Genomic DNA, 15,526 nt, shown 5'->3' with positions numbered 1-15,526 from the left:
CTACCTGCTATTTTGTATTGACCTCTCTCCAAACCAGGAGCCTTTGATCCACATCCCTGACTTTCCACCTCTGCTTCCTCAAACTCATCGACTCTGCTGTCTTGACTCAAGCCTGTGAACTTCTGTGCAGGATCTGGGCCCTTGGACACAGGCAGCAGAACTCTAGGAGGGAAGATTATAGAAAGGCTTTGAAAGGGATAATTACAGCAGGTACACACAATATTTTAAATGTATGCAGCACTTCTTAAGGCTACACTCCTTTTTCTTCTTCTGCAAGAATACCCACAATAGCCCTTCTACTGCTTCTGTGCTTGGAGCACATCTTAGTTTGAGCTGCCAGGATTGGAAATTTTTGGGTCCTGTAGAAGCCATGAGATGGCATTGGTGGTTTTCTTTGTTTTTCTTTGGTTTTGTGGGTTTGTGTGTGTGGTTTGTGTGTGTGGTGGTTTTGCTTTTGCTCACATCCTCTACTTAAAAAAACCCTGTGACATGCACACTTCAGCATGGAAATGAAATTTTCCATGTTCTGTACATAAACTAGAACAGGAGTTCCACCTCAACATGAGAAAGAGCTTCTTTACTCTGAGGGTGGCAGAGCACTGGGAAAGGCTGTCCAGGGAGGTTGTGGAGCCTCCTTCTCTGGAGACATTCAAACCCCAGCAGGAGTCACCTGCTCTGGGTGACCCTGCCCTGGCGTGGGGGTGGGACTGGACCATCTCCAGAGGTTCTTTCCACCCCTAACGGTTCTGTTTCTCAGCCTCATTGTGAAAAACGCCAATCACTTGGCGTTTTGCTTTTTAAATTTTTAATAGTAATAAAATGGTTATAAAAATAGTAATACAATTAGAATAATAATAATTTGGACAATTTGGAATATGAGACAATAGAAACAAAGAGTTACAGACGCTCCAGGTACCTTTTTCTGGGCAAAATAAGCCCGAAATAGGACCCATGTTAAGAGAGGATTAACCCTTAAAAACAATAGTCTGTTGCATATTCATACACCTCATACATGATGCATAAATTCCATTCAAACACAGGATTCTCTCTGGTCAGTGTCAACTTCCTCCTCTTAATCCTGACGGCATCTTCAAGCCTAAGCGAGGCAGGAAGAAGTTCGTTTCTTCTGATAAGAGGGCAATAAATTCTCTTCCTCTGAAAGATTTAGATGTCCTGTGGCTGCTATCTCGCTGCGAGTCCTTTCTTTAAAAAAAGTATCCTACATAGCATCGTTTCTATGTTAACCTTATGTTATAACCTAGACCTATATTTAACCCACTACTTAAGAAAATTAATACAGCTTAACTTTCTAACATAACTGTGAAAAATGGATATTTTATGATTGGCTTTTCGCGAATATTAAAGTGAATATTATATGTGTTGTGTTAGAAAGTAATGCTGCATTAATTCTCTTAAGTAGTGTGTTAAATATAGTTTTAGGTTAAAAAAATGTTAAAATAGAAACGATGCTATGTAGGATACTTTTTTTAAAGAAAGGACTCGCAGCGAGATAGCAGCCACAGGACATCTAAATCTTTCAAAGGAAGAGAATTTATTGCTTCATTATCAGGAGAAATTAAATTCTTCCCGCCTCGAAGGCGCTGTTAGGATTCAGAGGAAGAAGTTGACGATGACCAGACAGAATCCTTTGTTTGAATGGAATTTATGCATCTTGTATGAAGTGTATGAATATGCCACAGGCTATTGTTTTTTAGGGTTAATCCTTTGTTAACGAATGTCCCTTTTTCAGGCTCGTGCTGCCCAGAAAAAGGTAGCTGGACCTCTGTAACTCTTTGTTTCTACTGTCTCATATTGTCCTAATTCAAATTGTCCAAATTATTATTACTCTAATTGTATTACTATTTTTACAACCATTTTATTACTATTAAACTTTTAAAATTTTCAAAAAACAAGTGATAGGCGTTTGTCATGTAACACATATAATATTTCTTTTAATATTTGCGAAAAGCTACACTCATCTAGCGGATTCAGATGGCAGAAAACAAAGCCGGGAATATAAACAACGTCACATGAGTTAATCCGAATGCACCTTTTTTTTTTTTTCTTTTTTCTCATTTTTAGGTAGGACGGGGGACAGCAGGGTCGGGCGGGATGTTCAGCGGCCCTTTCCCTGGTACGGGGATCCAAACCCGGCCGGCCTGAAAGCAAATACCCGAGACAAAATACACCGATGACATCACCCCCTTCCCCCCACTGCCCGCGGCCCCGCCGCCCACTCCCTCTCCTCTTCCCGCTCCCGTTCCCTCAGGAAACTCCCACTCCCATGCTCGTTCCCACAGGCAACACCCGCCCCCGATCCCGCCTAACGGCCGGGGGGGCGGGGCTGGGCGGTGCCGCGCGCGCATCGCCCAATCAGCGCCGCCGCCTGCCCCGCCCAGAGTGTCTCGCTCCCCGCCTGCCGCCGCGCGCCGTGCCCGCCAATGGCCGGCTCCGCCTGGGGCGCTGCCATTGGCTTCGCGAGAGGGAGCGCCAAAGTTTGGGAGGCGCGCGCGACGCCGCTGCGCACGCGCCGCCGGCCGCGCGGGGGGGTGGGGCGGGCCGGTCGCGCCGCCGTTTCCGTTGCGCGCCAGGGGAGCGAGCGGTGCCCGCCCGGCCGCTGGGGGGCGCTGCGGCAGCTACGCGGGGCGGATCCCATCCCGAGTTTTGGCGGTCGGTCCGTCTGAGCGCCAGCGTTCCTGCTGCGTCTGGGACCCTCGGGAAAGGCAGGGCCCTTCTCTCCCTCCTCTTTGGACAAAAAGGCGGTCGCCGGCTTCCAGCCGCTCCCCCGTCGCCGAACTGCGCGGCGGAGCGTGGCCGGTGAGCAGCGGGAGCCTTCCCGCCGCGGTCCGCGGTCACCCGGAGTTGGTGTCGCCTCAGGTGCTCCCTGGAGGGGCCGCGGAGGGAGGAAAGCAGTCTGGGACTGCCCGGTCCGGGCGGCTTTACACGCTAAATATAGACTGGCACGTCTCGTAGCGGCGCTGGTGTGAGTCGCCGCTCTTGTTGGGCCCTCCGAGAGGGCTGTGAAAGTGTGTCCCCAAAAAGTCTTGGTGGGAGAGGGCTGGGAATGGTTGTTGAGCACGTTTGTGGCTAAAGCGGGGTGGTTGCCCAGGAATAGTGGCGGTGATGTGTGAGTGAAGTGCGTTGTGTGAGTGTGAAGCTGTTTGGGTCCTGCCTGCAGATGCTGCCCGAGCGGGGCTGATGGTGGTGCCGGGCCGAGTGCTGTTCCAGGCAGTGTGGGCGGGATGATGGAAGATTTCAGGAATATCGCCGACGAGACCTTCCCCAGCTACTTGGGCCAGTCCTTGAACAGCAGCGCGAGTGTGCTCTTTGAGAATGTCACCGTCTCCTCCAACCCGGGGTTACCTGTGGCGGCCTCCACTGTCGCCAGGAGCCAAGAGGGCGGTGACAACAGGTGAGGTCTCAGTAAGTGCCATTCAGAAATATAAAAAAACAGTTGAAGCATCTAACTCTGAAGAGCAAAAATTAATTTCGCAAATTACTTGGGCAGTGATAAAACTATTTACCAATCAGTATCTCAGTAATCAGTAAACATAGGATTGTCTGTATTACCAGTGTAAACTTTGCATTTAACTTGTAACTAGTAGAATACTTAATATTTACAAAAACCGCCCTTCAGAGCTAATTAAATTTTTAGACTGTAACAGTCAAGTCTCTTTTAACTCCTCTTTTCAGCTTACTTGACTCTAATTTGAAGTTGTGTAGAGAATAATGTGTTTTTTACATATGTGTTCTCTGTTAACTGTTCACTGAACTTACCTGAATTTAGCTCCTTTTAGAAACTCCAAGATCTAGTGTTGGGTACAAAAACTAAAACTTGCTCAGCAAGGAGTAGAGCAAAGAGTAACAATTTGAAGCCTTTGTGCTTAACTGCTGTCCTGTTACTTAACAACAAGTAAGATGAGACTTTAATACCCTGTCCTTCCAGAAGGACACCACTAGCCACTAAAAACTGTAACATGGTATTGCTCTAAAGAGCTACAGAAGGCTGGAGAGAAGCATTCAGGATACATATGTGTGTCTGTAAATACAGATTAGCTAAAATATTGAAATAACTTAACTTACAGGAAATAAGTAGTCACAAATATGAGTTTTGCTCCCCCAATTTTTTGGAAAACAGGAGCATTGCATATTAGAATGACTTGGATGTGTGTTTTTTTTGCCCCGCATTTACAGGCTTCCTGATGACTGTGCATCGTATTTGGAAGGAAAACATTCATCTCTATCAGGATCTTCTCACAGCAGTCAGTCACAGCCTGAGCCAGTGGAAAGGTTTGCCCTCTGCTTTCATGATGACATGTAAGTGAGGTAGTTAAAATCTAATTCTGCCCTAAAATGCAGGCACCAGTAAGTTAGTATGTAGATCTGTATGCACTATATGGCTAATTACAGGCTACTTCAGAATTGAGTTGCAGAGTTGAAAGCAGCAGCTTTTACTACTAGCCTGCAGTAGCTGGAGAGCTCAGCTGTGCATTGACCTGTTAGCTTACAGTATTTGGCAGCCTGGGCAGCTTTTTCTACAAAATCAGCTCCTCCATGTTTTCTGAAGGGGGATAGTGCTGGGCCAAGTGGAAGCATCCAGTGGCCTTCCATTCAGTGGTTGATGCCACTTAGCCTGTGCAGCCCTACATCAGCAGCATTCTGCTGTTTGATTGATTAATTGGACTTCATGTATGTGACAGGAATGAAATCCTCACAAGGAATGTTCCTTGGACTGTGAGGTTTTGTTTTGTTGTCACAGTAATTTAAAATGTCCTAAGCATGATTATTTAATTGACTTACCTGAATTTGGCCTGTATTTATCTCGTTCGCTTTACATAATCTAGAATTAAGCTGGTGTTTCTGGTTATGTCATGTGTGTGAGTAGCATTTTGCACTGATAGAAATATGTTTTGAGTAAGTATCAGGCAGTTTGCCCACAGAAAGGAACAAGAGTTTCTATCAAATTTGCTTTTCTTGTTGCCTCAGTGATTGGTATTTCTTAGGAAATCATTATTGTTAGTGATACACTTGAGAAGGCATTGCTGAGTGGCGGAAGTGTTGGAAGCTGTTGTATAGGTTATTCTGACCAAGGCCAGATGTGCTCCTGTTGTGACAGAAACTGCACTGTGTGCCTTTCTCACTGATAAAATTGAGCTCCAGGCAGTGTATCCTTATCAAAACAAAGAACATAAGATTTGAGAGGGAGTCAGTGTCTTGATTGTACTCAAGTAAGAAAACAAATTGCAGAACATGGACTAGTTGTGTTTTAGACTTTGAAATGTTAGTTTCATTTATTTATCTAAAATATTGAAGCAAAAGTATGAAATTTTAACATCTGGTGTGATTAGTTTATAACCCTGTTTATAAGCCTGTGTGGACGTTCTGTAAAACCAGAAATGAAGGATAACTTTCCTGCATAATTGCAAAAGCTGTTATTTAACTACATGCAATTTCAGTAACTCATGTTCTTTATGATTTGGTCCTTTATTTAGTGTAACAAAAATGGTGATATTGTGAACTTGGCAAAATCTTGTCTAGTGTTTGTCTTGGTCTCAAATGGATCTTGGAACTTGGCCAGAGTAGGAGCTTTTGTCCTTATACTTTCCCCTCATTTTATGGAAATCAAAGAGAAGAATAAATAGGTAGAGAGGCATGTTTTGCATGAAATTTCACTATTTGTTTCACAGTTTAGATTGTGAAACTGAAATCCTTGTAATTATGATATGCTTTCTTTTATTGTACAATGACAGGTGTCTAGAATCTATCCTGTATTGAAAACAACAGACTGAGACAAAGCAATTGGAGAATTTATCATATCTTTATCATGAGAGATGATGATCTGTGCAACTAACTGATTTTTCATTTAAATAATTCTCTTTCTAGGGAAATTGCTACGCAAATTGAAGAGCCTCAGCTGCCTTGTGTTAATTTGAAAGAATCCCACTCAGTATATGGAGAGCAACCTCAGAATGTCATTGAACACTCAAATCATAGTCAAAGTACCTTACGTGAAGTTTTGCCTCTTGAGCAATTGGAAGGTATTATGTTTTGAGAAAAATTGTGTACTTATTGTCACTGTAATAAGCTTTTTATGCTACAGATGTCTTCTTTTGACCCTTTCACTGTTTTATGGCAGGTTATAAATGGGTTTTGAAAAAAAATCTCTTGGATTTCAGCAAATTGAAAACAGAGAAAGCTTGTGGTTGACATGTTCTCGGAGTTCTCCTCAAAATACAAAGCTATACAGCAAGTTGTTGAAAAAAGTGTTTGCTGTATAGTAGCATAAATAGAATGCCAGTAGTAATCTGACTTAGTTCAGGAACTTTATGGAAGAAGTGTATGAGGCTTGTTCTCTACCCCTTCTATTTCAGTAAGTGTAAGGTTGCAAGGTTATGTTTTAGCTAGCATCTCTTTTCTTGCCCTATTCCAACCTGTAATAGATGTCTTTAATTGCTGCTGTAGGTGTTGGAAGCATACCCTTCTAGTGAGGTTATGCATGAAAAAATAGTTTTGAATACTTGCTGTGAAAACTATACTTTTTCTGAGGTCTGAGTAGAGTACCGGAAACAAAAGAATATTCCCAAATTAATTTTAATAGCATAGCTACATGATATTAAGCTTGTCTGGGGTTTTTGCTAATGCCAGTTCTGTGAATAAATTCTACTTGTCCTTTAAAATTCAGTAAATACAATTAGTAAATATATACTTTTAGACATTATCCTTTTCCAAGCTTTGAGTATTTGTATAGGTTTTTGTGAAGTATTAATAATTTTGACAGATAACATGTTCAATTAGAAAGTATTGTGACCTGTAACATAAATAGACCCTTATACAAAACCACTTCTAACAGAGAAGTGTTGGCTCCACTCATTTGTTGCTGTAGTCTTGAAGAAGTGGCAGTAAATGGCAACAAAATGGTGATGCTTTGGAAAGCTGAGACCGCCAGTGTTTGGACTTGATAGTGGCCAGGCAGATTTAGTTACTTGATTTTTAGCTTGGAAATTGTTGTTTGGAAATTGTCTTTTATTCACACCTATTACTGAAGAATTACAAATTTTTTTGCTAAAATTTGTGTGTGCAAGTCTAAACTGTTCTCTGTCATGTGGGACCTCCAGCTGGATTATGTGTGGATCTAAAAGACATTTGGAAGCTGCTTAAAATGATCCAAAACAAGAATTGATCCAATAGGTGAAATGCAACAGTGGAACAGAACACTTGTTCCTCCTTCTGCTAGCACAAACTGGGACTCCTTACTTTCTTGTGCTGCCTTGTGGAAATCCTTAAGGCATTAAGTATCTTTCATCATTTTTAGAGTTCTAGCCCTGATGAAGTCTGCCTATTTAAGAAGATCCTTTAGATCATTGTCATAAGAATGTACAAGGTTTAGTGTTGTGGTAATCTGTATGTTTGGGTTACTTCTATAGTGTATGCCAAGACCTTCCAGAGGCTCAGTTTAACCTGAGAGAACAGTCAGCACTTATGTTCTCATGTTTTACTGCTAAAATACTGCTTACACCACTTTCTTATGTTTCAGATTTGCCAACTGGAATATGTTTTCTCCCAGATGTTAAAAACAGCAAGGTAAAAGCTTTTCCAAATACAGTGAAATTAAATGTTTTCTAATATGAATCTAGATAAATAAATTTAATTCTGTGAGATGAGAAGGGAGGAATGGAGCTGTTATTGTCTTAGATTGTGTATACCTTAAGTTTATAAAGGTGCTGGCATGACTCACTTTGCCTTCATTTTGCAGATCACTTCATGAGTACCGTGTGAGCATGACTCCATCTAATATTCCTCAGTTGTGAAAACTGTTGTTTGTTCCTAGCCTCCACTGTTTTGTAGTTCTTTGTCACTGTAAGGACCTTGCATTTTATGCCAGTTGTAGTCTATCTTAGTGAAGCATCTTTTGAGGAATTTTTTTTAGTGCTTTTGGAAATTGAAGTACACAATCCAGAGCTAGCAAATACCTGCTGGTATTGACAGGTAGGGTTATGCTTCACCCATTTTTATCTACTGTGTTAGAGGTGCTAACAGTTTTGGTCACAGAGATCCAATGCAGACAGGAATGGGAGGTCTCCTGTTCCTTTTAGAAAACACATCAGGCTCAAACCAAATGCTGTCCAATACATACTCCTTATTGTGTCAGCTAGTATTTTGATTTAGTTTTCTCTCATTTGATTTTTGTAGGAGCCATAGTGGTCAGTGAGTTGCAGTTGAATGCTTGCTGGCTGTCTTCTGAAAACCATAACTCATTTTCCTTTCAAATTCTTGACTTTATGAACTTGGACTTTTTTTTGCTGTGTCCAAGATCTGTGCATCACAAAGAACATGAGACTAAATCCATAGCAGACATTACATCATGCTGTTTTTAAAAATCGTTCAGCTATACAAAAGATAGAGTATTTGCTGTTGGCTAGATTCAGCTGAAATATTACTTTTTGAGTAATTCAGTGTGCTCCTTTGGAGAAATATCCAACAAAAGTTGGATCTGTGTGTACCATTTTTGAAGAGGTTCTGTTTTAACAGCACAGCAAACTATTGAGAGATGTCTTTGTATATTTAAGTTGGGATTGCAGCTCAATGAATGATGGAGGACAGTTTTTTCAAGTGTAAACTCTTCAATGCAGTGTTTCAGTTTTTTGAGGTCTCTTAAGTTTGGTGTCCTTCAGATGCTCTTTTGCTCTTCCCCTTTTGATTCCCATGTTTCTTGCATGCATCCATTCTGGAAGCTAGCAGGCCAAGTCCATTGCAGCTACAGTGTTTCCTGGGATAAGTAAAACAAATGTGTGCAGACTTTTGCAATATTAGTCACCTCATTACCTATTTTATTTTTATTATTCACCTCATTAATTATTTTTTATTAACTGAATTCATACAATAGTTAGTAATTTCTAGAAACATTTCTTTATGGGTGCTTTTCACAGGTTGGTCCATCTGAACCTTCTGAAAAGCTGATGGAAGGTGCTATCTCAAGTGTTCATCTTAGCAATAGCCTTTCAAGTTTTTTGGAGAATGAGAAACTCTCGTCTCTTCTAAGCACAGATGAAGATTCCGCTGGTAGGTGTGTTTATAACTCTTCATAGCTGAGTCTAATTCTGACTCAATGTTATTGCATAGTTGAGAAGAAAATTCTGTTTTACTTATATTGGATTGTGCTTGATAAAAAAGTAGTATTAACAATATTAAAGAAAACTGTTCTTTGGAAAACTGACTTTTTAAATTGTAACAGGAGTAGGTGGCTATGGAGTTTGTCAGAGAAGATCACAATTGGAATTTTAATCTAAAAAATTAAACAGTAGTCCTCAGTTACTGTGAATCAAAGATAGAAGTAGCAACGTCAGCATTGATTTAATAAAATGGTAACTCTACCTACATTTTCAGTTCAGTTCAGTAGAGATAAAAGTCTGTGGTGAATAGCACAGCTACACAGTTAAAAAGGACTTTTACTTGAGTTTGAGTTCAGGCTCTCTTTAGATGCTGCATGTGTGTGGTGACATCCGAGTTTTAAATCTAGTTTACCTGCAAGCATAAAAGTGAGAGCATGAGTTCTATATCACTAAGAGTTTTGAACTTGTTATGCCCTTCCAGGGGCTGCTGCAGAAGGACAAACATGCTCTTCTTCATGAATGCAGCTGACTTTGCCCACGACATGAAGGATGACAGGGCATGTTCTGGGATGTGCCAGTGGGGGAGGCAGAGTGATCAATAGGGTTACTGTTGTGAGATGAGGTACCCTTGCAGTAAAGTAGGGTTACTGCATTTCTCCCATGGTGTCTACGTATGTCATAACTGTCTTTTGAAGTTGTTTAGTTCTTTCTTGTTGCGTAACTTCACTTGAGAGTTAAGCATAATAAGAATTAAGGTAATAGTTTGAGTAGAAATACTGTTGGGTTTTTTTACACTCCAAAGGATGAAGTTAGTTTTGATTGCCCTCCAAGGAGTTGGTAGCAGTTAGCTGAAGATACTTGCCTATTCAGGGTTCCAGTACTGGTGAAGCTAACTGGTCTTTTTATTTTTATCATGCAGTTCAGTATTCAGTGTAAATGATGGAATTGTTTTGATAGTATATCAGGTGATATAAAATGTCTGTTAAAAGTGAAAAGGATGTTTTCTTCTCTTTTCGTAGGTGATGATATTGATGATGAAGAATTTGATAACAAACTAGAAGCGTATTTTGAGCAGCTGATACAACCAGAAATAAGAAGAGACACCAACCTGCAAAACCTCTCAGAACGTTGTGCAGCACTGAAGCTTTCTGAAAATGTCTTACTAAAAGTAGGTTTAAAGTTCAAAGCTCAGCATGCCCAATGGCTCTTAAACATGTTAAATTTTCAGATATTTGTTGGTATTCTAAACAGAGTTAGTTTTAATGGTCTTTTTGGTTTCTTTTTTTTTTGTTTCTATAGGTATTAAGGCAACATGCTGGCACTTCTTTTTTATGATACAAGTTTATAAATAATCGTTTTAATCACTTTTTTTTCATCTTGCATAGCAAAGTCCAAGGTATTATTAAGTGTATAGCAGCACAGAGATTTGTCTTTCCAGGAGAGTCAATAATTCTCTTAAATAATTGGTAATATGTGGAAGTTAAAGGTAGGGCAGCAAGAGGCTGGTTTGTGGTTTGCCTATGAGCAACAGTTAGCTCCATTCCAAACGAGTTGCCAGGGATTAAGTGCCTTTCCATTTTCTTGGCTTTGCAACAGTCAGTGTGATCCTGGCAGTCTCATGCTTGACCAGAGTGGAAAAGTGTGATTTAAACAGTTAAACTGCAGCGTTTGAAATTTCAGAAATTTCCCAACTGACATCAGAGTTTCCAAGCTGTTTGGGAAGTGATGTTAACCCTGTGCAAGTAGTCTGGATAGGCTGCAATTTGTTACAGCAGTGCATGAAGGAAGGGATAAGTGGTTTTAAGAGTGAGAATAACAGAGCTCTGCTCTCAGGGCTTCTCTGTGCAAGATGTCCCTGCTTCACTGCCTTGTAGATAGACAGTAGGGTAGGTTACGTGCAAGAGGCTCTGAGTCTGATTTGGAGCCCTCATCCAACAATGGGCCAGCTAGGAAAGAAAGGAGAATAACAGAGAACCCATGTTAAAGGGAATGAAAAGATGTAGTAGGAATAAGAAGAGATCTTCCCATCTTCTTGCTGTGTATGCCCTTGCAGGCACATCTATGTATTGGCATGGCCAGGAACTGTTCTTGGTGGTAGAGGCTAACTAGAGGTGCTGGCTATGGCAGTGTCATATGAGTGAACAAAGGATCATTAATCTCTTTTCTAATAGAGAATTTTTTCTAAAAGGCCCTGTAGTGTTTTGTTTTTGTATATCTATTTTACCTAAATGTTTTAAAATTTTTATCTAAAGGAGAACTTTAAGGATTCTGCCGGTTATGGGGCTGTGACTGAAATTGACTCTGAAAGTGCTAGTGATGAAGATTCACAAAATGAAGGGATAACTGGATGTCCTGTGCAAAGAGAAATGCTGCCCAGAGCAGTGCAGCAAATGGTATGAAATTGCCATTTAAATTCCTATTATTCATGTAGTGTAAGACAGTAGTAGATGATGGCAATGTGTTTGAAAACTTGTTAGTTCTTTAGCTAAGCAGCCAACCTTCCTTTACAAAAAATTAATAATACCACTTTGGTTCTAGGCCTGTTTTTCAAACATAGTCAGCTTGGACTGTTTTGTATCTAGAACTTCTAATACACGCAGTTACTAACTGTGCTTCTGTCATTTTTCAAATGATTATTGTTTTCAAAGAATTCCGTGACTGCTGGGGATGTGCTGGATTCCCGCACAGCGGCTGAGCTGCGATTAGATTCCCTCTACCTCCAGTGCATGGACAGCCATAAAGCTGATGTCTCAGATGTCCTTCCAAAGCAAGAACTGGAGTCCTCTGTCTGTCAGGCTGCTTCTTCTGATGCAGAAGTGCTACACACATCAAGAGGATTTTTGGGATGTGACACCACTCCTGAGGTTCTCAGTGCAAATGCTCCTCAGGCAGATGCAACTCAATGTAAAGTTGGTCTTCCTGATACTTACCTGTCTCCAGCTGGGGACAGCTGTGAGAACTTAAGTTTAGCTACAACAGACAAAGGTAGGATGCTTTACATACAACCTATCTTACATTAAACCTGTCCATGCAATTGTGACCATATTCTATTGCATGGAAAAAGAAATAAAATTGTAAGCTAGGCATTTTTATTTACTTGTAGGAGTTGGTAATAAAAACCGATGTAGCATGAATTAATTCTGACTTACTATTGTTTTCAGAAACACTGATTGTTGTATGTTGCACTTAACTGTTACTTATTTGCTGATGAAACGAGTTTAAGCTTGCAGATGGAGCAACTTGAGCTTGCAGGAACTTTTGCCATATCCCTTTGTTATTTTAATCCATAATGTAGCATTTGATGTATCTTTTAGGTGATTTACCACACAGCATTGTCTATCAAAATGAGGAGGGCAAATGGGTGACTGATCTTGCATATTATACTGCATTTGATGAAGAACAAGATTTAAATACGTCTGAAGATGATAAAAGAAATGAGGAGTTCATTACTGGCTGTATGTAATCATCTTTTTTGGTTAACTCTTTTCGTCTGTAATAATGTTAAGTCAAATTTCTTCTTTTTTTTTTTTTTCCACTTCAACAAATCAGTATTTGGTGTTGCAAAGCCTCCAGGTTTTAGATACTACAAATTATTTGAAAGCTGATGCTGATAGTAATCTGCAGTGATATTATATCATTATTTATAGTACATAGCTTCTTGCTGTGTTTCCTACTCTTCCCATGAAGTGTGTTTTAAAACAAAACAAAAAGCATTCTAACATTTGCCATTGGTACCTATTGTATGAGCTAAGGCAACTCCTCTCACTTCCACAATTTTTCCTTTGGACTTTAATGATTGTTTTCCTTTCTTGCAAGAAAAAGAGAAGAAGAGTAATTTGTGTTGAGTGATGCTTATAAGAGAGGAAATAATTATCAATGGGGAATTACTACAAAATCAAATAGATGTGACTACAGTGACAAAATTTGAGAGACTTGGCTAGCTGCTGGTTTTTTATGAAGTCCCTTAGGAATGTCTTGATGCTTAAAAATGGTACAGGTACTGAAAAATATTGGAGCTTTTGAGGGACTTCAGGACTCTCATCTTCCCTTGAATTCCAGGCTTTTTGAACCTCTGTTTACTTAAAAAGTTGTTTATTATCCTTAAATTATATCACTGATTTTCGTGAGAGTCTGTCTATTTGTCATACAGGCTTGGATAATACACATGCAATACCGTAGGCAAATTGATTCCTTAGCACCAAAATGTCACCTGCTCATCTGTTTTGTAAGAGATTCAAGCAATATGTGCAACAGAATTTCTCCTAATCTCTCCTAGTTTCTGAAGCTGACATGTAGGTCGGCTAATGCCTTCTCAAGATGTCCACTCAAGATTCTTCTTTCTTTAAAAGCTAATTATGTCTAATGCTGTTCATTTTGAATGAGTGATCAAACAGTTGACTAGTTGAAATAATGTTTTTCAACACTGTAGTGATTTTTCTGATGGTTCAAGTAAATATCATTTGGGTGAAACTTTCCCATCTACTATGTCAGTAATGTAGAACTCTCCCATGATTTTTCAGAATCATTATATTTCAGACACCTTCTGTATCTTAGACTGCAGTTTAAGGTGATTAGAAATTTGTTGTAAATTTTTCCAAGGCTACTTAGGATTTTCCACCTGATAGATTTTTAAACACTTCTGCTTTCAAGTCAATGAGCTTACCTCTTTGTGTGGTAGATGATAACACACTGACAGCTTCCATGTGGTTGGCATTTTTCTGGCTGCTAGTCTGCTTGTCTGTCTGCAGTGGTGTTTGACAGCTGAAGAAATTTTATTTGTAAAGACAGAAAGGACATGTTACATCTGATTCTTTGGAGTCTCATTTATGATATGTCTCTCTGTCAGCAAACTGCACACAGTGTGTTCTTGTATGGAGTAGTGCAGGAGTGCTCACTCGAGAGTGTTGGATGCTTCATAAAGTCTCTGGGGGCTGTAGGGCTCATTTAGAAGGTAAAGAACTGCTGCTGACTGAGAGTTCAACTGGCTATAACAACATGTCAGTGATAGTGCCTTTAGGAGATGAACTGGAATTGCTCAATAAAGATATATTTCAACTTTCTTTTTTCCTCAGAGTACTTGTTGTGACTTCCCATGAGTAATTTTATGGACAACAGCTGTATTCACCTTACAAGTTTGCATCCATTCTCTGCTTTTGCCCTCTATGCCTAGGGATGCTCTGTGTACAAGGACATGTATTTTGAAGTTTTGATGAGCTTAATGATGCATTAACATTGCAGTCAGGTGGTAGAGTAGTATCTCTTGATCAGTTTTTCACAACATTTTGGTGAAGAGATTCTTAAGTGTTAGTTGTTCTGTAGATGATAATTGTGAAAATAGTACAGGCATTTGAATTCAAAAGTAAGATTGAGTTATTTGGCCTGTTAATTTGCATGGGTTTTTCATTAATAGGTGCAAGCCAGTATCTTTCTTTTGCTCCAATTCAAAGGTACCACCTTGATGGAAAAAAATTTCAGCCTTAAATATAGTAAAGGTTTGATCTGAGTTAGCCATGTGATGTTTGTGTTCTAGCTAGTATGGGTATCATAACCTATAAAAAGTTATAGTTTAGCTTGGACCTAAGGCTGTTAGAAACTTTCTTTATTGACCACAGTTAATGATCTAAGTGCTGATTTTACTTTGGCTTCTAAAGATCCAGCAAGTACTTCTTTAAAACTAATTTTGTATAACTTTTTTCACCGAACTGGGATTGAATAATTCCTAGTGTGCCCTAGACTGTCTCAGGTCTAGAATTTTATGTGCAATAACTTTCCATCAAATTGAGTTAATGATGACAGATAGTAATGATGGTACTTAGTAACTTTTGCTTTATTTTAATAAATATTCTCTTTGGTTTTAAGCTGAAGCAGCAGCTATGATTGCACAAGACCAGGAAGAATTCGAGAAAGCACACAGGCTTATGCAGGTAACTAACGACCTCAATGTAAACAAAATAGTTTTCTAATTTATTTACAAATTGCAATTTCTGAAATCTGTTTGTCTGCAGGCAGGAAAGGTGGGCAGTCTAAATGCATCTGAATTAGCAAATACTTCATGGAGATCTGCTAATAGCTTCATTCTGCCAAGAACATCTGATCTTCATAAAGATGCCAGCTATTTACGTTTGTCTTTGGGGGAGTTCTTTGGTCAGAGATCTGAAGCTCTTGGATGTCTAGGTGGAGGCAGTGATGTGAAACGGGTATGTATCTAAATGTTTGTGTTGAGAAACAAGGAAAAGACAAGACAAACAACAGCTAGCACTGGTTTTGTTATTTTGTAAACGGTTCTTTATCAGATCTAATTTTCTAAGTTGATTTAGGAAGGAAATTCTGTGTGTTGCAGGTGTGGGTTGACTGGTTTCCTACTGGAATTTCTGATGTGAAGTGCTGCCTGGTGTTATTGTTGAATGTTGATCTTT

At 39.8% G+C, this 15,526-nt stretch overlaps 1 protein-coding gene across 1 annotated transcript in view; it reads left to right on the top strand.

Moving 5' to 3' along the window:
- Positions 1 to 2,784: 2,784 nt before the first annotated feature.
- CEP192 (centrosomal protein 192) overlaps positions 2,785 to 15,526 on the top strand; it is a 56,883-nt gene continuing 44,141 nt past the window's right edge. The window contains exons 1-12 of the mRNA XM_036404486.2: positions 2,785 to 2,817; positions 3,179 to 3,412; positions 4,195 to 4,317; positions 5,884 to 6,038; positions 7,535 to 7,581; positions 8,928 to 9,060; positions 10,130 to 10,278; positions 11,363 to 11,503; positions 11,759 to 12,095; positions 12,425 to 12,565; positions 14,970 to 15,034; positions 15,116 to 15,307. Of these exons, the coding sequence (XP_036260379.1) occupies positions 3,243 to 3,412; positions 4,195 to 4,317; positions 5,884 to 6,038; positions 7,535 to 7,581; positions 8,928 to 9,060; positions 10,130 to 10,278; positions 11,363 to 11,503; positions 11,759 to 12,095; positions 12,425 to 12,565; positions 14,970 to 15,034; positions 15,116 to 15,307 (1,653 nt within the window). The 5' untranslated portion in view covers positions 2,785 to 2,817; positions 3,179 to 3,242. The remainder of the gene's footprint in view (positions 2,818 to 3,178; positions 3,413 to 4,194; positions 4,318 to 5,883; positions 6,039 to 7,534; positions 7,582 to 8,927; positions 9,061 to 10,129; positions 10,279 to 11,362; positions 11,504 to 11,758; positions 12,096 to 12,424; positions 12,566 to 14,969; positions 15,035 to 15,115; positions 15,308 to 15,526) is intronic.

Source organism: Molothrus ater, chromosome 1 (assembly GCF_012460135.2).
Source record: "Molothrus ater isolate BHLD 08-10-18 breed brown headed cowbird chromosome 1, BPBGC_Mater_1.1, whole genome shotgun sequence".
Taxonomy (NCBI): Eukaryota; Metazoa; Chordata; class Aves; order Passeriformes; family Icteridae; genus Molothrus; species Molothrus ater.
Note: the sequence above shows the minus strand (reverse complement) of the source record. Positions and strands in the feature narration are given on the sequence as shown.